Source organism: Pieris rapae, chromosome 10 (assembly GCF_905147795.1).
Source record: "Pieris rapae chromosome 10, ilPieRapa1.1, whole genome shotgun sequence".
NCBI lineage: Eukaryota > Metazoa > Arthropoda > Insecta > Lepidoptera > Pieridae > Pieris > Pieris rapae.
This window is the reverse complement of record NC_059518.1, coordinates 3,026,214-3,050,714: the sequence shown is the minus strand read 5'-3', so window position 1 is coordinate 3,050,714 and position 24,501 is coordinate 3,026,214. Positions and strand designations below refer to the sequence as shown.

General features: G+C 30.8%; 1 protein-coding gene across 1 annotated transcript; it reads right to left on the bottom strand.

The window, feature by feature from the left end:
* Positions 1 to 1,505: 1,505 nt before the first annotated feature.
* On the bottom strand, positions 1,506 to 19,010 carry LOC110994252. Its single transcript, XM_022260798.2, has 5 exons — positions 18,878 to 19,010; positions 9,847 to 9,955; positions 3,269 to 3,448; positions 2,111 to 2,247; positions 1,506 to 1,926 (listed from the first exon to the last, which is right to left on the bottom strand). Exons 2-5 carry the CDS (start codon positions 9,953 to 9,955, stop codon positions 1,681 to 1,683), a joined length of 672 nt encoding a protein of 223 aa, XP_022116490.1. The 5' UTR covers positions 18,878 to 19,010; the 3' UTR covers positions 1,506 to 1,680.
* Between the last annotated feature and the right edge of the window lie 5,491 nt (positions 19,011 to 24,501).

Below are 24,501 nucleotides of genomic sequence, written 5' to 3'. Positions count from 1 at the left end.
TTGTATATGAGTGCGTTCTTTGCTCTATTCTGAATTTAAATACCCAAGTCACATATGGACATACAATAAGATATGTTAACGTTGATAAGAAGGCTATCTATTATAGCGCCTTAGTTGTGCACAACTTTGGTTCGACTCCCGGCGAAAGTTGTCAAGGGTTGAGGGGCATTAAAGTTGATCGTCTATTAACGTTTTAAATTATCAATTAACCGCCGATACGTGCTCCAAGTGCCACGGGATGAATCTGATAGGAATATGAAAACTGTACTTGTGTATGAATTTTATTTTAAATTAACTGCTTATTAGAGATGTTGTTACTACATTGAGACTACATTGCTATTGTTTCAATATAAGGCGATCTACTCTTTACGATTGTACAAGTGATTGATGAATGTATATATTGATAATCGTTGATTAAGGAGTAAAGAGAATATATAACCAATATATGTACTATTTTGGACAATAAAAATATACCGTGCGTAAATGATATAACAATGAGCTCTGTAATATTTTTTTGAATAGCGCCATCTGTATTTCTCTAAATAAAACACAATTACAAACAGTTTGTTAAGTTAGACGTAAGGAGCCGACGTAAATATTAATTCACTTATTTCAAAGATGGCGCCACTATTTAACTTAAAAAAGGCTTTTCCAACTTTTTACAAATAGCTTTTTATCTTGGTTAAATTAAATAAATTAAATTATTATGAATTTCAAAATAAGGTTTTAATTTTAATTGTCCTTGTCACATGTATTAAATATGTAAAATAACAACTTTGTCATCTCGCTAACTAGAATAATGATGAATTTTTTTTTAAATTAACTTTACTAAGTTTAATCATGTAACTGTAAATTTATTCATTTTTTTTTAATTCATAAGTGTACGATATATAGCAGGTACTTTTTAGAATCACTGCTCTTCTACCAGAATTGAGACTGTCAGCCAGGCATGTACATTTTATACAATAAAGACACCTTAATATACCATGTCTTTCTAATCCCAGTATTAATAATTATATTTATAAGTCAATAGTCAGCAATGTTTAATTTAAAAAAATACTTCGTTTTCAATTAGGAAATTTTGGCTTGAGCGTGCGTCCTTCAACCCTTCGTGTCTCTGAATCATGGATTGCGTACTTTTAATATGTGCGAGTTCACTTGCTCATATGGTGAAGGAAAACTTTGGGAGGAAATCGACATTATGACCAAAAAGTCTGGTCAAACACAGAAGATCCTATAACATAACTACTTTCCTATTAAAAAAATTATCAACAAAGGGATCTAGCAAATGCTAATACTTTTTTTTATTTTGTTCTTATCGAATACAGATCCTTAATGATAAATAAGTTATTAAAGTAAGTTATTTTTGGTATCCTTTATGAATACGGATCTCGATATCATATCATATGTGTGCATGTATGTTACTAAAATTGTATAAGCTTTCTTTAGAAATCTATAATACAACAAATGAGAAGAAAAAATAATAGTAAATAAAACAAGTTACATATTTATTAAATTTTATTTTATATACAAATAAAAATTCCCTTATGTAAACTTATCATAAATTTAAATTTAATTTCTTAATCTACTCTGTACAATTGTACGTCAGGCAGTGAAGAACATGGCGGTGCGAATAAATATGGACATAATGGGGAAAAGATATGAGAATTTTCTATGAAATTACAGGCGGAGACCCCTGTTTGTGCTGGCTACGTAGTTGAGTAGTTCTTCAGAATCTTCGCAGACGACAGGTTTCTCGTGGTAGCAGGCGACGTCGTGCCAGGCGATACCGTCGTTGTATACATTGTTGAGAATACTTAAGCAAGACTCTGTGGTTCCGTTAATATCGAACTCGGCGTTGTCAGGTTGACGTTGCTTCTTGTGGCCAGTCTGCGACCATGGGTTGTAGCCCCAGCCGTTTGCAATCTGTAGAACGATAAAATAATATAATATAATATATAAGATATTATGTAATACATAGTTTTTTTATAAGGTGGCTAGCTTTTTTTAAGAATACTTTGAGATACATCCGTTTTTATTTTGCATTTTTTTTATAGAACAGGGGGCAAACAAAAATTGCAATTACAGGTAATTCTACAATTCAGCTTACCGAATTGGTGGGCGAAATCCTCTCCCTGTTGGCGGACCAGAACCAACCTAAGACGTTCTTAGGTTCCAGGTCGCGACGTGATTCACAACCTTTGAAGTCGCACAGGCGGCCAGACGTCCAGATGTACGGAACATCATCTTTAATTTAAATTTTATAAGAAAAGTTAAAAACGGGGTTTCTGGGATAGACTTATTTAGATAAAGGCAATTCCACGATCGTAGGTACTACAATCTGTATTGATAGATACAAAAATAGCAGCTAATAATTTTGACAATTACAACGCCGGTACTCCAGTTTTAACTTTTTTAATTAAATGTAAAATTTAATTTATTTTAGGGTTGTAAATGTAAGAATTTCTAATGGAAGGAGTGATCAAGTATTTACTTGATCACTCCTTACATTATAAATTCTTGGTATATTAAGCTGGACTATATTAGAAATAATTCTTGTACATATTATAATTTATTGAGTTCAAGGATTGAATTATGAAAATAACATGAACGTTTTCTTTTGATTAATCTATTAATTATGTATGTACGCGTAACATGTACCTCTATTTACTCGCTGTATTTAGAATAAATCTTGCTTAGGAGATGGTTTTGAAATCGACATTCCTTGAACGTGTTAGGCAAACAGCCAAATATTGCAATTTGGAATGTTAACTGTCAATAACGTTTTTGTGGTTATGACTTATGACGAAAAAATTTTTAACACGCAATTAAAAAATAAAGAAACTATTTTTTTTAAATCTAGCCTGTCTCCATCTACACGACACTGGCGAAGTACCTTGTGCCCAGTTGGCACAAATTAAAGCTATTAAAAAAATCTAGCATGGTCTATGGATTTTCTATAAATTATGAATGACTAAAAAAAGAAGGTAAAACATTTTTTTTATTATCTATGCTAGATAGTGTGTGGTAAAAATTTGGATTTCTAATTTAAGTGGTTCAAATAAATTCTAATAAAAAATGCATTTGTTAGTTACACTTTTAAAAACGTCAAAATATATGTAAATTTTTTACGAGACTAAAATATGTGAGTCACGCGCTTTGGAATATGATGTTTTAGAAAGGACTCTAAAACTATTAAGGGTGAGAAAACTAATAAAATAAATTTATACACAAAATACGTTTACCAATTAAATTTTATCATGCTTACTTTGCTGTATGAGTTTGAAGATTAGATTATTTTCCTCCTGGGTTTCCATGGAGACGAGATCCATACAATATTCACGGCATATGTTTCTGCCGTCCAGCCAGTCGAATTTCCTGTTGGCTAGCTCGGGCACATGTCCACTGTAGAAGTAATTGTGGCCGCGGTAGTTGAACTCTTTTGGCCCTGGGGAAGAACAGAATTTTGAATTACCATAATACGACTCGTTATTAATACACTGACAGTGTTTACAATGGATATAACCTGTAGCTTTATCAGAAGTTTGACAAACATCCATACATTTTAAATTCGGGTCTTATATTTATGTATCTGTTCTGTGATCATTTTTAATATGCAAATAGATCAACATAAAATCGACTTTTTAGGCATGCCGGTTTCTTTACGATGTTTTCCTTGACCTCACGACTGTTAAACGTGCACATAGACATACAATTGTGTACAGCCGGGGATCGAACCCGGTAAATAATGCTCATAGCTCAAGTTTAATCAAACTTTGAAGTACATATGTACTAAAGATTATCACTTATTTTTAAACTTTATATAATTTAAACGTTTTATATGCTGCTAACACACGCGTGCACTAGTAAATTTGTGTCAAAACATGCGTTAATACGAGGCTTATCAGAGCTTATGAGTAGTATTATATAAATGTGTGAATGTATAACGGAAGAGGAAACGATCGTGCCTTTCGTGTTTGATTGTGATTGTTCAACAGCATGGCCATCTCTGGTCATAGTCACTCAACAGAAAGTGCCCTTCCATGTAATTAATCACAATAAAAAAGGTCTATCGAATCTTCTTTCGTTTTCTATTTTCGTTCCGCGTACAGTATAAATGAAAGTTTTCTTAAGTATCCAAGGTTTCGCGCTGAACTGATTTTTCACATAAATATTTTATGCCAGCGTTTAGTTTTTCAAAAATCGTTTATATTCCCGATAATTCTATTTTTTTATAGAAAGCACAGTGAAGCTTTTTTATTTGACCTGTGTAATACTGGCAAAACACGAAACGGAAATCCTCAGATTATTTATCACAACCGTTCAATTGTTTTTGTTTAAAATAGGAAAAGCTATGTTAAAACGGATTTTAGAACAGGTTTTGTCATCAACTTTTTGCATAATGTTATTAAAATTATTCTAATGAGCCTTAATCGTTATTGACACTATTTCTTGTTTTTGATCAAGGCCATCATTATTAGTGTATAAAAGACATGTTTAGAAATATATTTTAAGAACAAAACTCTCAGCCACACTCGCAAATACTCATACATTCACGCATACCCAAGCTCTTACACGACTCTTGTTTGACTAGATATATCACTAAGACTATTTTTTCTTTAAAACAATGTTATACACATTCAGCATGTACCACAGATTAATAGAAGTCCAGTTTCCCACAACACAGGGAATACTCCCTAGTGTAATAACGACATATCAATTTTGTCCTAACCATATTTCTGTTATAAATTATTATTATTATTAAAATAATATCTTATACTATTACGATATAAGTTGCGATTACAGACAGTACAGTTACTTTATTAAGCTTGGGATTTTACATATGCTCTTTTTCATTAACGAATACCTCAATGTAGTTAGACATTACAAAGAGCGTTTCGAGTTTCAACCACTTCTAATTGGCTACTTTTGGATTGATACCGTACTGTAATAGTTGGTACAAGGCGGTATAAGTATTTACGGTTAGAATAACTTTATTTCTCATATGAATTAAAAAATTCGCTTACTGAGAAAAACATTACAAGACTAAAAAATTATTACTAGAACGCACAGAAGGTACCTATACAAAAATTCACAAAACAAATACAGTAACAAAAATGCAGGTAGAAACAACAAACTCGAAACGGTCAACCAAGCAAAAACATAGGTTTAGGATTTTTAAATTTGGAATACTGAAAAGCGAGTAGTGTTAGCAACTAAACTCCACACATTTATGAATAGTTAGTTGCTTAGTATGTAAAGCGGTAAACCATAGTTCACATGTGGTAACATTAAAAACTATTGTTTTCAAGAAACGCGCGAAACGAAAAGCAATCCTGACCTTTTGAGTAAGAGTGAGTCGTGTACTAAAGTAGGTTACTAATTATAATAATTGTAAAACAATGTTGTAATGGACATTACAGATTCATAAGATGTTATCGTTCGCACTTTTAAATGCATTGATGTTACGTAATTTGACCTCAAGTAGAATTACTAATTCTAAAGATACTGTTGCGTTGACGGGTCATGTAACCATTGACCGAGCCAATCATGGTCATGACATTGAGATTAATATTTGCTAAAAGAGGAACTTTTACATAAGCCGACCTTTCCGGATTTCGTAATACTGTCTGGACGTCGCGTTTTGAGTATTGGAATGTTATTGCCTTTTTGTCGTTATAATGATAAACAAGCCAGAAACTGAATTTGGGAGATACCTACCGCATATCTGAAATTATTTCATTGTAATTACAACTTTTAGTTGCGAGTGTTAAATGTATGGGTTTATAATTGTTCGAATTATAAATTATATGTCAAAGTAATATAAATATGTCTAAATTAAAACTAAGAAGAAACGACCTCTAAATAATATCTGTTTGAGACACTTCATAAAAAAAATAGCCTTGCGAGTTTAACTTTAACGCAGTGAAGACCTACTCTGTGCTTAATAATTCCGAGCTTTCTTGTTTTTATAAAACTTTCCTCGTTATGCTTGAATAGATAAGTTAAATTATTAATTCTTGTCATTTATCGTGTGTGCCATCTTTGATCGAGGTAGGAGCCTTTGTCACGCGGTGCCAACTACCAACTGGGCCAAGGATTTTCTGCCGGATGTTCTTTTAACAATCAAACTGAGATGGCGTTAAATTGTATCCGAATATCCAAAGGTGAAATATTAAAAATTGTATTCTATTTGATTTTTACAAGTTATGTACGCAACTTGATATTACGATGCAGTATCACGCCTTCACAAATTTTTAATGACAAATGTTGCTGTTCATTTTTATAGCCGATTTTGCATTACATGACATCTTGGAAGTTCATAAATTACGTTTTAATACGTTATTATATGCGACGGATTCAGCTTCATATAAAAATAAAACTTTCTCTTATAAATGCAGTCTAAACAAATTCGCAGCAAGAATGAGTTGGATCTTTAATTATATATACACATGTTAAGACAAAAGAGTATACTACTGTTTTTCTATACTGTACTGTTACAGTATATATTTTTTTCTAGTGTCAGCCAGCACATTTAATAGCAACGAAAGAGGTTAAACTATCCAAAATTGACAAGTCTTTATTAGCACTGAGATAGCTAGTTAAAACATATTTCAAAATAATTTTATTGGTATTGCAAAAATATCGATAATGAGGTGCTATTTGATTGTAAGCGACGATTGTTAGACCTTGCGCAGTGACAGACAGATGTGTGAACCGTGATTGTGTAGAACACAATAGTGTACAGTATCATGATTCTGTCAGCATTGTTTCGTTAAGGGTAAAGCTAGTTTGGACACTGGCTACATTTTTTATTTCGAAACATGTTTGTATTGAATTAACTTGCGAATTTAGTGGTGTTTCTACATAGTGTAAGAAAGATTTTTTGAAAATATTTGAGATTTTAAATTAGGCTAAAGAAATGATGTTCATAATTAATCTATTTAAATTAAAAACTTTTTCGCCTTTTTGTAATAATTGCAATTTAGAACAAAATACACAATTTCATACATTTATACAATACATATATACGAACGAGCCTAGGGTACCCAAAAGGACAGCCATATCAGCGCATGGACACCCATTTTAGTGGATGCGTTGTGGGCCGTTACGGGAATATGGTGTCTTTTTAAGCAATTGCAGGTTGTGGTCATGAGGGTATACCTTCACCGGGAGTCTAGTCTATTCCAAAGTTCGCTAATTGTGCCGTAAATTAGCGAACTTTGGAATAGACGTTAAATGAAGTACTCACCTGTACTGCGCAAACACAATTTAACAGAATGAGACGAAATTATAATTTATAATTTAGTTAAACAAATGACAGCTTTAGTTTTATGAATAAGGCTAAGGGTTTGTATGATGTACTTTAACTTTAAAATATTTCGTAATTTTGATTAACTATAGATACTACCATATTTCTATTGATGTCTCCGTTTTTTTTTTTTTTTTAAATAATTTTCACTCTACTCCCCTGCCATAGTGTCCAGGGACTTTATATTTCACTGATATTATTTAACGCGTCGGGAATTACGCCCCGACTACATCGGTAATATTTTTATTAACAATATTCATGGGCGAGCCGGGGCGCAATTCCCCGCGAGACCCGCTCTTTCTGTTTTATTTGCCGCCTTTATATATACAACTATTTTTTCACAGAACCGTTCCAGGCACGGTCTGTGCTTTATTAATATGTCCTGTAAGCCGTTACGGTCTACAGTCATCTGTATTTGTTGCTCCAGGTCGTGCCTGGACGATGCGAATATAGGGCAGTGTAGAAGCACATGTTCCACTGTTTGCTCTTCATTACTGCAGGCACATGTTGGGCTTGTCCTAATTTTAAATCTGTGCAGGTAATATGCAAAGGCTCCGTGCCCTGTTAGAATTTGCGCCATCTGGGGTGTGAAACGCTTCTCTTTTTTGATGTCTCCGTTACTATGACTTGATATTACTGAAATACGCCATAACATTTAATTTTATTAGCAATACCAGTAACCAATAGTTCGTGTTTGTTATTTACATCATTAAAATATCAATAGGCGTACGTAATGATAGATGCCTCTCAGAGATTTTGAAATTCGTATTGTATTGATGATTTACAACCTTTACGAAATATACCATCGATATTTACAATAATTAAATCGAAGGTCGGAATGTTTCACATTGTAATAAATATCACAGAGTATATTGGAATTTCACATGTTACTGGCCAGTTAGGAAATCAAAACCAGAGAGCAATAAAAAAGAAACCAAAACTGTAAACGAGGCTTAAGGGCCTTACTTTTCATAATACCGGTATTATAGAAATATTTACTTTTATTTAGAATAATCGCTTACAACAAAATTTTTTTTTTAATAATAATTATTAGAATGTATCTAAACGAAAAACTAACATATAATACATCTACTAGTTTTTAATGAAACTTATACGTACATGCTACTCGTGTTACAAATAAGTTTAAAGATCATTTTACTGCTGTTTAAACGTGTCGCTTATAAAATGATTAGTTAATTAACAAATGTATGTATGCAAAGTGATGGATATAGTGAATATTAAACACACAAGAAAAATATCTATATATATATATATAATAAAACTAACCTATTATTTAATGTTAATTGATTATAGAAAGCTAAATTCCTTACGTGTAGTAATACACAATAGTAATTTGTTATGGTTTATGACAAAACGTAAATTTCTACGTTCCTAGTAAATATTGTTAGTACTTTCTACTTGCTAAGTTCATTGTACCTTATTTCCTATTCTTGACGTGTGTTTTATATTATGTCAAATAGCTCTGTATTTTGAATTAACATATAACCTATTTTCGTAACTATCCATTTATGGGGCTCACATATTTCTGCATCTGTGTCAATGATAATAATCTTATTACTAACAAACCGAAACAAACATAGTTGTTCCGATGTTGGAACTCAAATTTAATTATTTCACGTTAAATATGAAATAATTAAATTTGATTTCTAAAGTGAAATCCTAAGAATATCAAAATATACAAATGTGAAACTAGTTTGTATTTTTGAATATAGTATAGTGGTTGTCTGGAAGAAGTCGCTCTAAAGCGATAAGGCCGCCAGTTGCTTGTCATTAAGTTATGTTTAATATTTTCATTTTATGTAACGCAACGAAGTGTTAATAAATAAATATTATCGTGCATTATACAATAATGTATGTTTTGTTAACTTTGGTATCTATAATAATAAAGCGTAAATATTCTTACTTAAGAACGTAAACTGCTGAACAATTTTGTGTAACTGGATTAGATATTAGAAAATAATAACTGACTCTAAATTATATATATTCAACCCCAAAAGAGTATATATATTATGGACTTATTATTTGTTTTCCCGGAAAAATTCATGGACACTCTAAATGACAGAGGGTCTGGATTTACGAAGCTATAGAAAACTACACGGAGGTTTATGACACTGTTTTCTTAATTATTTTATTATACAACACCATGTGTATAAAGATCACAAAATAAACAAAAATAAATATTTTTATTAATATGCAATAATAATATCGTACACTATTGTGTACACTTCGTAGTATTCTACGAAGGTACAAGATAAGACAGGATACGATAATATTCCATAGATAATTTTAGAACCGTCTGTCAAAATTATACCGCCATAAACAACCTCAACATTTATAAACCGGTTACTTTATGACATAATTTCACTCTCGTTCAATTATGTAATTTAAGATTTAACAGCTGATTGATATGATTTGTTGTAATGGTAAATTTTAATAAATTACTTTTACCGAAAGAGTATTTATAGCAAATGTGTCATAGTTTTTTTAATCACAATGTAATCGGTTTTACTTACTACTGGCACACTTTTGAGGGTTTGGCAGTGAAAGGAAGCGGCCGGGTTTCTGGGCTGCAGCCAAAGCCGCTAACGCTGCGGCACACGCCACAACTAACCACGCCTGCATCTGAAACAACGTTATATTAATTAATAAAACGCCAATGCGTTGGTAAAATCCTAAACTAATTTATAATTACACTATGCACACTATACACAATTCATAAAGCATGCCAGAGAATTGTGTGAACATCCTCTATATATTTCGACTCTAGTTTATGGGGTCTTTTATAAAATAGGAGTACCAATGAACCAACAGATGAACCGATATTTTTATAAAAGGTCACAATCAGATACATCAGTGTGTGCAATGCCAGCATTTAGGCTTTTAGTAGAGACTGTTTTTTGAACAGATTCTTGCCTATTCAGACTCCTTTGGGTCTAAATAGGCATTAAAATAGGCAAAAAATACATTGCCTCTACCCAGAAAGTGTTGAGATCGAATTAAGGTTAAAAAAAAATTAACATAGCACCTGATGTTATGTGCCCATAGATACTTATAATACCAGGTAATGAATTCAAGCAGAATTGTAAGGTCAATACGGTAGCAGTGAAGTGGAGTTTAAAACAATAAAAAATACATAAATATTGGGACATTCTCTAGTTTGTATGTCCTAATTTCTATGCACACACACTTCAAGGTGCAACTAATAGTATAAAATAATATTGAAATACATTATAAACATAGCACACGCTAAGGTATTATTGATATTAGTTAGAATAACAATAATATTTGTCAAAGAAATTAACGGTTAAAGGTCAAGATCGCATCAACGTAGAATATTTACTTGGTCACGTGGTACTACAATATATTTGTTTATCTAGTGATAGTTTTATTAAAACTTTAAAAACTATGTATTATGAAAAAGACTCACTAACGTTAGTTATAAATTAAAAGTCTCTAAATCTTAATCAATAAGAAATCATTTAAAAGGCTTCGCTAAAAACCTTAATTGCTTTAATGTATGTAATGTTATGTATTTCATTGTATATTATTTTGTATTTGTGATGTATCTGTTGTGTCCTTCTTGAATAAATAAAAGATTCATTGATTTTTTAGAGACACGTGTTCAGTACCAACTAAGATATTTATTAAAAATAAAAGTATTGGTAGTATTAAGTACACTTAATAAACGTCAAAAAATTAATTTGCTTTTCGCTTAGCACACTTGCAAGCTATATGCCACGTGTCTTAAATCGAATATTAATTTCGCATATTAATAATAAACAAACTTTAATCAGCTAAGAGTGTATTTTTTAAATCTGTCATTTGCTCACAAGAGACATGTCTAATTGGCTTTTCATAGTTAGATATTTTTAATCTGAGCATCACTAGACCAGTGCCGAAGCCTTCAAAAATAGTAAAAAATGAAAAAAAATTACAGTAGGATGAAACCCATTAGAAATGCAGGGGAATATGATCAAAATGAAAGGAAAAATAAATTACGGTCGATCCGAGTTCGGGAAGTGGGAGAGGGGTGACTTTTAAGGGGGAAAAATTGTTTATCTTGATTTCCGGCGAAACTACCAGTCCTATGGAAAAAAGTTAAATGGCAAAGTTATAGGTCATAAAAAGATCTACAACTTTGGTGTTTACAATTTTTTCACATAACCTCAAAATTTAGGTGAAAAATTCAAAAAACCAAGTTTTTCTCCACCATCTTTTTTAAAAAGTTTTTTTTTTCTACGAAATTTGGTGAAAACTTACCTTATTATGTCCCAAATATACTGTAATTTATTTGATTAAAAATATTAATTTTTTTGCCTCATTTTAACTTAATATCAAAAAAGCACCCTAATTTTCAATCGAAAATTCTGACGTCAAAATTTCAGCTTTTTTCAAAAAGTTTGGGGGCTTTTTGTTCGTTGAAATATCTACTTTCTGATGGTGTAGTGAATGTATGTGAAAAAATATACCAAAGTTGTAGATCTTTTTATGACCTACAACTTTGCCATTTAACTTTTTTCCATAGGACTGGTAGTTTCGCCGGAAATCAAGATAAACAATTTTTCCCCCTTAAAAGTCACCCCCCTCCCACTTCCCGAACTCGGATCGACCGTAATTTATTTTTCCTTTCATTTTGATCATATTCCCCTGCATTTCTAATGGGTTTCATCCTACTGTAATTTTTTTTGGTTTCAAAAATTATCGACATTGGTCTACACACCTTTTCTCGTTTAATGCTTTATTTATTTTTGCATTATGAATTTTCATCTAATATACTCATAAAACAAGTTTTAAGAACGTATTACGTAATTATATTAGTTTTTCAATCACGTACATAGTATTATGGCGATGATGTTCAAATGCCAACTAGGTTAATAGATATTTAATAGGCCGTCTATCTAGCAAAATGATTAGCTATTCAAACATTAGGTCATAGTATATCTATTACGTGTATTATATTGCTGTGGATTAAAATATAGGATAATCAAACCTGGGTTTGATTTATGACAATATGTTCATTATTATTAAATGATTACTAAAATCACTAAAACTAGTTATAAGGCTTCGTATTTGAATGTGTATAAAATCATTATTTTAATTACATTCTGAAATTCAACAAGCTTATAAAAGTGTTCTTTACGTACCAGGTGTTATGAATTATTTCACACAGAGATTACAATTCCACAGAATTATATGCCACAGATTACAAAAATAACAAGCCGGTGTGTAAAGCCTCCTTATTCGTTACAACAATTTAAAAAAACGCTTAAAGTTTTTTTTGGATACCGGAACATTATCTACAGTGTACCTTCTCATATACCGGGTATCGGTAAACAAAAATATAATTTGAATACAAGTTTTCTAAAATATTTAATATTTTTTACCACTATTGCTATGCTTCAAGGCTATTTATTATTAAAAGATTAGTTATAAAGAATGGATGCCTGACCTGTCCCTATTTTATATAATGTTATACATACTTGGAAGTGGTATCTCCTAAGAATGTGAACTTATCTCCATTTGTCGAATTTGAGTAGATTTTATAAAATAACCAATAACAATGACACATGGACATGCAGTTGATTAATTATTTCTATACACTTCAGATTAACAGACGTTTTTAATTGTCCCTTAAGTGTATTATCAAAAAGTCTGCTTAATGTCAGTTCCTATACTGAAAGAAATAGCCTTTTTATAAATATTTTGTTCTATTACTGTTTCATATTGCATAGTGTACCTTAGTTTGTTAAATGAATAAATGAAAGATCATTTATCTCTGGCTTTCGATGCTTTAGCTTATCTTAAGATAATATAGTGGACATTGATGTAGAGGTGCCGAGCTTATCATATTACGTAAAAGCCAGTCCGGTGAAGCCTCCGGCGACATGACAAACACTAACGAAACATTCGACCCAATTTATAAACAAGCGTAAAGGTATGTCACAATGTGCGTGACGTCACTAAATTTTTCACTTAAAGTCTTATATTTTAACCGACTTTTGAAAAATTAGTGACTTAGGTTCTCACGGATTATTTATTATTTTTGACTTACACCCAAATATCAAGAAATAAATCACCCCCAAAATATTGTTGATTGTTCTACTTGATTGTTCTAGTTGATTGTTCTACTAACACTACAAAACGACATTGTATTTATAATAATAAATGGTACAGTCGTCTATATCGCTTCTATTGATATCTCTATCCCGTTAGAGGTTTATGTTACTAAAAACATTAAAATCAACGAAGGAAAACTTCACGTCAAATTACCAAACATAATAATAAGATTGAAATATCTTTATTAACTAATCCGCTCCTAAGTTGAGTTCGTAGTGGTCCAAAGTCAATTTATCATGCAATATTTGTAAATAATTCAAAATACTATACCGCGAAAGATTTTATTGAATTAAAAAAAATATTTTCATTAACTGCTCTATCACGATCATTACTCCGAATGCCATAATCGAGATTACCAATAACCTTACTATAAACGTCGATGAGTAAAAACTTGTTTCTATTCATATGCTAATATCACCTCCATGGAAGCATCATAAGATCACAATTGCCGTGTCTCCACACCCGGAAACAGGTGTTGTTATGCGGATTGCGCTGGAGTTGTAGTATATACAACCTTGACACGTTTAACTATTTAATGGATGGTAATTGCATTTGTTAATTACGAATTACGTTCAATGATTATATTTAATATAAAAAGTTTTACATAAGAACATTAGTTGGATGACTTAAAATGCTAAGCTTTGCGTAAAGTAGTTATTACTACCTTAATTTTTGTATACATAACAAAAGACGAATTGAATTGACTACACAGTTTACGTAAAGTATTTAACGCTAAAATATACTTAAAACATTGTATGTACTAACAAAAACTTTGCCTCAAAATACGGGCAAATACTAGCGAATACACGATACATTTGGTCTTTAAATCAATTATCAATGAGATAGGCCTTTTCTTTCCTCTATTAGCTATACGTTAGACGTATATATGCAACCAACGAAAACCATAGATTAAAGTCAATATCATTATTTACGTCGATTTCTTAACGCTTAACTAGAGCAATAGTTTATGTAACAACATGTCTACGATATCCGAAACCATATCACCAAACTAATGTCAAATTAGTTGTTCTTTGTTAATGTAATATTCTTTGATTTACGGGAGACCTCCAAGACAGACTCATGCAGGTCCCGCCTTCTTTAAAAATCGTAACTAGTGTTGTAAATTTGGGGTTTATTTCAATAAAAGTTTAACCCGTCGTCATTCGACTCTGCTTAACAACAACAGGCTCTGTTGTTGTCGCGATCTTCAATGAATTTGTATGAACATTCTTGAATCGTTTAATGAGAGCTTCCTCGTCCATAGATGGCAATAACGCACGCATAAATTGACATTGTTCGCAATTTAAATTCATCTCGTCTTGTTTGTATTTCTAAATATGCAATGCATCTGCATGATGAGCAACCAGTTTATAATATAAGCTTCAGCTGAGATGTTTACGCAATATGTTTCATGTTTTTCTCTAGAATCATCGCAATTAAGCTTTATAAATTATACTACATTATGTAACATTGTATATAGTTTCAAGCGGCTAATTCTTTAGTATATAGAGGGATTTTTTAATCTGTTTTCGCTTAACTTGAAAACTTTTTATTAATTCCGACTTATTTACTAGTTATAATTTCAGAAGTAGTATCACTCGCTGTATACATAAAAATAGTGAATGTATTTTATTTTCTAACCAATACTACCATAGAAACTAAGATCAAATTGTTACTAGCTTAATCTTCATATGTATATAACTTGAAATAGACAAATTACTATTATGTATACTTGTGTATGTAATTGTGCCAAATATTGACTTCATATTATATAATAGAAATAGTTAATCAACACTGTAAGACTTAAATTTTTTAGATCTTTAAAATATGCATTAAATATAGTATCGCCATATATCGAAGATTTGCGACATAACCATAATGTTAAGTGGACCATAATCGTCGCACTACATTGTATTTGCAATGCAACAGCAAATCCAAAGCGATGCTTAGCCACAATGCATTTCCAAGGGGTTTTGCAATATTTCGAGGCCAGCCATCAGTCAGACTTGATCACGATCCTGTGCCATCGTGAGTAACATTAAGCCTTGCCAAACGCTTCCAGTACGGTGGAACTGCTACGCGAATACAATGGAAATGCAAATATATAGTTTAAAACGTGTCTTCAAACAAGAACACTAATTTCATGATTTAGTTCTAAATTTAAAACTATTGTCTTCAAACCATTTGATGAATGTGATTCTACTCTCTCTGAAAATTATTTTCAAAGATTATTGATGAAAGTATAGCATTGGACAATGTTGCGATTGTATCGTAGTCTGTGTTAAATTATTTTTCAATATTCTAATTATCACGTTAGGTTCTAATTGATTTTTTTTTAAATATGTGATATACTGAATAAATAAATTCATATTAAAAAAAACTATAATCAGAACAGACGTAGAATCAAAACCACAGACATTCCCTTTACAATCAAACGTCAGTCGCGTAATGACATATGCCCTGACCCCGAATCATCGAATCGAATGCGATTTATCGAAGTTCCACTATGGCATAATTATCACCGTACGAAGGATCTCATTACACACTGACAGTATGACACGCATTGTTCGAGACGTCCTACTTTCAATACGACGGGGCAAAAACATATTTCAACAGATGTTCACTTGTTTTGTTTATAAAAACAGTCTAGGCCGTGGAAAAATATTGCGAATTAGCCATAAATGATTACATATTATGAAGTCTATATTTTTTTTTTATAAACTAAGTTTTCGTAAGCTGGTTGCTTGTCATAATTGTTGTTCTACTCTAAAAATAACTTTATCATATAGGTCACTAAGTATACTTAAGAATGTCAATAGACAAGACATTAAATTGATTCTAAATTTACATTTACCACCAGTTCGCAGCGGCGTAGAGTGGGCAAGAAGAACTTAAAAAAGAATATAAAAAACGCTTATAAAGGACATGTTTAGGTTCTGGTAAGTTCGTTATACTTTATTGTTTAATTAAATGGAAGAATAACACCAAATGAATGGATAAAATACTATATGTAACAAATTTTTATGTTTAAAGCTTTAAAAATAAGGAATAAATCCTGTTAAATATATTAAAATAGTATGTATTTGCCATGCTAGTAAGTTCTACTTTCATTGCTTGGCGTAGCACGGCCTACGAAATCCGTTTTAATTAGGACAACTATCATTATAGATATTTTCGATAAAAAAGAATATATAAATAAAATTTAAATTTGTTTAAATAGTAAATAATAATTTCGTACAATAATGAACACTTGATTGGTACTCATCATCATTGTATCGTACTTTGCATTTTAATTCAAATTCTTTGGCAACGCAACCGCGTCAAACATAGCAATGGAACAAAAGAATTTATATTCAGGTCATAGATGACCCGTCATTATTTGCTTTTACGTCCTCATAATCAAGAGAAACTTTTTTATGGCTATACACGTTTATTTGAAATACTAAAAGTTTAACTAACGCAGTCATGTACAATTTAGTTTTAGATTCAGAGTCGAGATTTAGCGGGAACAGAGACTCCCGTATGTCAAAATGTAACATGTTTTGCTAAGGTTTTATTATTAGATGAGGATTATATCAAACATTAAGCCTTGACTACAAATCTTGTTTTCCTACCTATATTTTTTTTACAAACAAACAGAATATCAATTTCTTGGTAAATAATATCGGAAAAAATATTAGTATTTTTTTTTAATACATGAAATTTCCAGGCTTCGTTGAATTAAATGGAATAAAGATAAATAGTTTAAAAGAAGTGCTATATATTATTATACTCGTGAGTTACTGGTATAGTATTTGCTGGTAACTAGGGCAATTTGTACGAATGTGTGTGGTGTTGCCGCTTATTAGACAAATGCGAAATGTCAAATAGCAGTATTCCAATGTAAAAAATACTACAAATATACTTACAATTATTATTAATACATTTATATTTGCCGAAATTAATAATGTTTGTAATTTCAGCCCAATATTTCCGCAGTCTTGTGTTTTTCATAACAATTATTTCACAAATATTTGTGATCGAATAAAAATATTTTTGTGCAAAACAGAGATCATTAATTTAATTACCAAATATAAATAAATATCATCTGTGATACTTTATAATTTATCATTGCAGTAATAATATGTAATGGCTCGTTTCCACATGATTGACTTGTTGTAGAGATCTTTAGAACAGATTACTTAAGAAATTAACGCCGATACTGTCTTGACATATAAAAGACATCAACGCGAAGATTTTAATTAAGGCACGTTACAAGACAATAAAGGCCTTTGAATACTTCCAAGAATATTTTTTACTATAATAAATTTAAGCTAAGGATTATGAAAATTCATTAAAAAGTAAAAACAGTAGAAGATTACAAAAAGTTTTATATAAATATCGTCATTGCATTACGCGTCTAGGCTAAAAACGTTGTATAGAACAAATAGAAGTGTTAGCAGGAAGCAAATGGAAAAAGAAAGCCATGGAGAGATATTTAGAAAATGCTAGAGGTGGCCTTTACTTGTGCATACTGCGTTCTGATCTACTATACTGAAGGAAGTTAGGATTACAAGAATAAATATATGTTCTACATTTGTAAAGATCGGAAAAAAAGACGTGACTAGAGTATTAATAGAAAAAGAAACAATAAATAATTGCAAGTAAATAAATTTAATGTTACGGGTCAAGTGTGAATCGAGTCGTTAGGCACATCTTACAAATTTCGCGTGCCGTAATTACATCCACCAATTGTACTATAACGTTCACATAGTTAATGTTTATCGTTACCCTTGAACTATTGCCCAAGTTAAGTATAATATACATTTTTATTATAATTAAAACGATATTACTTCTATTTCAACTTAATTTTTTGTGTCCAATCTTAAGGTTAAGGTTATTCGGCTCAAGCCACTAATTAGTTATTAATTTTATTGGTATATGGATTTTGGAAGCCAAGGTCAGCTTTTATTTAAATAATTTCGCAACCGGCTTTGACGTTAATTCTAAAATAATATGTGATTTGAAAGTATCTATGGACCTTCAAAATATTATGAAATTTGATTTAAATGTTACGCTCAGTTAAAAGATGTCGATTTAAGTGAAAATAAGTTAGCTAAAGGGCTTTATCATTTCAGCAAGTTTGTGTTGTAACCACAGTTTGACACACATACAATTTTCGTTGTTGTCTTTAGAAAGAACTTGATTTTAAGTAGAATATTTCATTTTGTATTAAATTTGCTACTTAATCTAAATACCTCATTTATTATAATGTGATTTCCAGGTCTCTTGTCACGAACCAATTTGATAAAAATAACTATTTTCGATAAACTTTAGACTTCAAATGCTGTATTAATTTAATTGAACACACATATCAAATGTTTTATTGGATCTTAATCCTGGAACTCATTCCCTTAAGATTCCTTAAAATTACTATTAAAGACTTACCTTGTATGTTTTGAACGGCGGGAAAAAACACACGTACACTTCTGTAATAGCTCGCGGCAGGTTTCGACGATGTCTTTTATAGTGAGCGTAGCGGGGATGCGCGCGCGCATGTGGGGACGGTACGACGATCACGAGCTTGGAGCCAACAATATCTGACCTCTGGTCAACGATGCTGGACCAATTATAAGATAATATTGAATGTCATCTAAGATATGTGTGAAAATCAAATTAGCTGTGTGTATGAAATTTATTTGTTTGTTTCTAATTCAATTTTATTATTATCATAACTACATAACGACTCGACCGCTTTTGATAAACTTATTGTAGGTTCATCTTCTATGTGATTCTAACTTATAACATAAAGCGAAATTAGAGAATTATCACTAAATAAATTCAAAGCCCTCTTAAAAGTAAATTAATCAATAAAGCTTTTTATAAATGTGACGAATACTTAAATGATCCTAATCCTTGGGATTGATTTGATCCAGTTCAAACAATTTGTATTAAAAACTTGGCGATGGAAAAGAGTGTCGGAAAGTTTCTTGCCAATTCTTCTTGCCCGCTCTACGCCCTTGACTTGCGAACTGGTAGTAAATGTAAATTTATAATTTATTTAATGTTTTTGACGTTCATAAGTATACTTGTTTACCTATATGAATAAAGATATTTTGATAAACATGGCTTTAAAAAAGTAATGAAAACATACGAATAAAATGTTCAATTGTTTAATAATTTAATAAAAATATGTATTTTAATATATGGTCGGTATGTTTTATTATTTTTATACCTGCACCCGCCTTAATTCTGAAAGCTTTTCATTTCGGTTGAATCCACTCGAATTGTTTTCAAATATGGTTGATTTTGAATTATTTATAATGCTCTTCATATAATAATTTAAGTAGGGTAAAAAATAGAAGAGATTTAAAGTATGTCAAATCCAAAACATTTATAACATACAGAAGCTACTCCCTATGTCTACCACGGATACATGTAGTCTTTATAGAGATAAGAAAATGGAAAATTAAAATGAATTCATAGTAAAAAAAGTTTTTCTAGAGATTACTTTGTTTAATTTTTGCATTATATCTTCGTGAATATATATTTTTTAGAAGCGTTTACAGTTAACAAATGTATTTTGTTTGTTTATAATATACCAGTGTGTCGAGTTTTGACAAGCTTTTATCAATAAAATAAAATAAAATCTATTTTTGACTAGACGCCAAAGCAAAATTGATAAGCGAAATTGATTTGTATTAACACTCACTTTGATTAGATTTACAGTTAAACAAATGTTACGCAAATAATTATTACAAGTAAAACTGTCGTTCATACATTACAATATGTTATATGTTGTAATATCAGTAATGGATTTTGTTAATTTTACGCATAGCAGATCTTCTAATTATGAATATTATATTTGTGCAATATTAAATACTATAAAAAAAGAGTAGTTGGTTTATTCATTGTTCCATAAAAAAATCCCGAAGGTGTTGGAAGAGACCACGATTCACCACTTGTTATGGTGCTGACATAACTCTCGCTTTATCTACTTTTTAAACATTTTTATCACTGCCTCCTGCTTCCACAAAGAGCTGGTGCGCTACAGAAAGCTTACTAAAAGAGCTATGTTGTCGTGATGCAAAGACAACTTTGCATCCTGCCTCAACGTCAAATAATGGATTGGATTCATCCGCAGCTGATTTAATGCGACAATTCGTTATCTGTTCGAGGTGCTTAGATTTTAGTAAAACGTTTATAAGTTACAGATCCAGTGTCGTTACAGCCCTTTATGAAACGATACATTTGTTTCTATATCCAAGAAGAGATTACCCCCACTGTGACAAGGTTCGGACCTAACAGTTGAGAATATGATTCCTTTAGCAGTGGTTAAAAACTTAAAAATATAAATGCAGTCTATAGAACTAAATCCTGAATCATTTCTTTTATCTAATGACATCACTAGCAATTGTATCTCTTCTTAGCCTTATAACAACTTAAGTGAGTCATTACGAGATTCTCACGATTTCATTAGTTTGGTGTTTAACGCCGCTCGTGATCTTGAACTGTTCCCAAAATATACGATTAATAAAATTAAATGAAGCTATTATATAATCATATTAATATTCAAATTTTTTTTACGAGCGCATCGTTAACGTATTTAACACTATGCTTCCGTCTGCAACTGGTTTAGCAAGGGCATAAAATGTATCATTCATATATCTTTTAAATGACTGAATGATGCGCGAAAACAAATATTATTTAATTTAAATTATCTTAAGACATTCAATTGAGAGATTCAGTAATGCGTAATAAGAGAAAACATTGCTAATCTGCGCTGCTTAAAAATATAGGTTGTATTTCTTTTACTTGTACCAGTACCCGAAGAGATATGCAGTCTTCCCAGCAGCTGACAAATTGGAAGTCATACTTAGCGCTAAGCCTCGATCAGTCTAAATAACTTGTCACATGGCAGTCATATACATTATACATATTTATGAAATGTATAAGAAACTAGTGTTTCATAGCTATAGTATGAGTTCCGATCTCTTTGGCCTATTTTAGAAATATTGTATGTATAAGGTTTTGACACACGACATAGGAGATACAAAGTTTACCAAGTCATTTATTATAGACAGGGTTCTGTATATAAAATTCAAGCTAGAATCATAACGATTCGTATTGGCTATCATTTACACATAAACTTACATAACAGTTAAAATTTTAACGTTTTATAATGTCCTTAGAAAGGTCAATACTGCTGCCTATAAAATTTAAAAAAAATACTTATTATATTAATACGAGGAAGAGATTGTAGTTCAGGGATAACAGCTTATATAAATGAAACAGATTCCTCTGGTCGATGATCTCAACTTAGTGTAATTAAAATAACTTAAGTAATCGACGATTAACTTGGGCATTTCTTACGCATCAAGAGGTTAATGCCGTAAGTTTGAATAGTTTAATTGACACCGATTTAAATATTATTTCAAATTCTATTCTTAAATACGTAGTTATATAATATATTACAATTTACTACTGCTCTTTTTGTGGAATAGTTCTTTGTAAAGACGTAGTTTATCTTTTATAAACTAAAATAAAGTTAATTCATTTAACATTTGACTACGTCTAATTTTTGTTTCCATGACACTTTGATAAACATTTTTTGCAAACTTTGTATACTAATAAAAATCTATATTCCTACGTTTATTATCTCCGTAAGAATGAAATAATGATGCTTTCCGGATTAAATTTTATCAAGTTGAAGTAACATTTTAATATTAAATGATTTCCATGAAATTCTTAATCGATGTGATACGACTTTAATCGAATGATTTTTGTTTTTACGATATCTTTTCGGCTAAATGGTGAGGTGACTCATTATAATATATTTATTTTATTTCATAAAATAACTTTGGATAGGCAAACATTTTTGTGATTAGGTTATTAGCTGACGGTCAAATTTTGGCCATGTATTAATTACATACGTAGACACGTATTTTTAATGTTTTTGGAAAACGTTTGTGGTCGACAGACTTGTTACATTTTCATGCAGTTTTTTGCCAGTCGGTCTCATTTTTCGTGTTTTTTGATATATAATATATATTAAGCGATAGTGTATCAATAAATCGCTTAATATATATGCTATAAACTATAATTCTGATTTAAGGCAGCGTCTGCCGTCTACTAAACGTCCAAACACTCGATTTAAGAAAAAAACAGAGTTCATTTTTATACATTCATTGTTATAAACAGGCTTCATTGTTATAAAGAACAAAAGTGGTTATAAATATTAGGATATTATAATGATGAGCATTAAATACGAATTGTGTCACTGATATTTAATTTAAATATTAAATCGATTCAAATGAAACAAACGGATCCTTAGCGGGATCTCCGGTTCGTAATGATGTCTTAGTAGTAAAAAATCTAATGCTTTATTGTATCTTCATAGGTACGTAATAAACGTGATGTAGGAGATCATGAATAGATATAACGTGCTTATTGTTGCAAAAATACAAGGTCAATATTGCAACTGCACTTTCGAAATATTAGATGAAAGTAGGGTCATTTGACTTTTTATCTTTGGCTAATTAAGTATCTAATAATTGCTACATGATTTGGTCAAACCGGAATTTTTTGGTTCGTACCTGGAGAGAAGGCATTTAAAAGTGAGTATATTAAATAACGTGCCTTTGATTATGTGAATTCGCTGATATAATTTATTAATATTTATTCATTAAAAAAATGTTTTTTCGATCGCTAGTCGGTCTTACTATGTGAAATGTTATTTTTTTTATTTATCTAAATTGCACTGTGATTTCGTGTCATTTTGTGTTCCAAAAAATTAATGAACAGTATTTTAATCAAAAGTTATTTAGTATTATAAATTATTCTTAAACTGTTATTCACTACTAGTGTCGAATACCAATTAATTTTTGCATTTCGATTCAAGTAATTCATATTGTTTTGGTCGGTCGTGTATTTTAAAACTACAATCCCACGATGTAAATGTAAAACAATAGGCGTGTGGCAATTGTTTTTAAATAACTATAGTATGCAAACACTTGACGATTGTTAGATACCATAGATGCTTTTTATAGAAACTATCAAAGAATGTACGAGATTTCCTCCTCGATTCATCCAGTTATAACTGACATTTTATATGCATATTTAATTAATGTAGCTATGAATGGTAAAAACATAATTGAAATATTTCTAGATGGCACTAGAGGAGTATAAGATTTTCAGGTGTTTATTTCAGGATTTCTTAAAATCTTATGGGTACATAACTAATCATTTAAATAGTTGTCTAATGAAATATTTGTTTTAAAACATAGTTCATTGACAACTATAGCATACTTGTTTTGCATTTCCTTTACTTGTAAAGTTGTTTGCACACGCAGAATGAGTGAAACGGAACGTATATCATGACATATGTCAAAAAAATGTATGCGTTATGTATTATGTGTTATGTGTGTTGTTGTCATGTATTATTTTTTTTTGTGTATCATATATAAGTGTAACCTGTTGTGGAGGCATCCAGTGTGTTTGTATTTGTTTTATTTTTGACTTTGTTGTTTTTATTAAGGATGTCTCTGTTTGGTTTCCCAATAAATAAATAAATAAAAAATTGTTTTACCTTTGTACTTGCTAATAAAAATGATTAGTGAAATATATACCTACAGTAAATTGACCATGACTGCATTATTCGGATCCGTTTTGAGACTTCGTTGGCACGCAACGATGCTTTGAAGATCTCATGACGAGCCGGTAATAAGCTCGTATGTTTTAAGCTAATAAGTTAAATATTAGCCCAAATCCACCGATATATTGGTGATTATATTATGGCAAATCAATTAACGCCCACATTTAACTCGTATCTATCTCGTCTTAGTCTCGATTTAGTCTTGTCAATAGTCAAATATATCACACAAATTTTGACTAACAAACAAAAAAATGATACCTAGATAAAACAAAATAATTAGTTTCAACAGTATAATTTCCCGCCTACATAGAAAAGTTGCGTTGTTAAATAATTTAAAATGGTAAACATATGTTGTAATAAATGGTGGCAAATAATATGAAACGACTGTAATGGATACATTGCGTAGCTATTTCAAAAT

Bases quoted from the DNA above. Each gene is read 5' to 3' on its own strand.
- LOC110994252 (XM_022260798.2), bottom strand. From the start codon at position 9,955: ATGCAGGCGTGGTTAGTTGTGGCGTGTGCCGCAGCGTTAGCGGCTTTG. The intron at 3,449-9,846 runs GTAAGTAAAACC...GTTCTTCCCCAG, and splicing joins CCCTCAAAAGTGTGCCAGTA to GGCCAAAAGAGTTCAACTAC. The intron at 2,248-3,268 runs GTAAGCATGATA...TTTAAATTAAAG, and splicing joins CTTCAAACTCATACAGCAAA to ATGATGTTCCGTACATCTGG.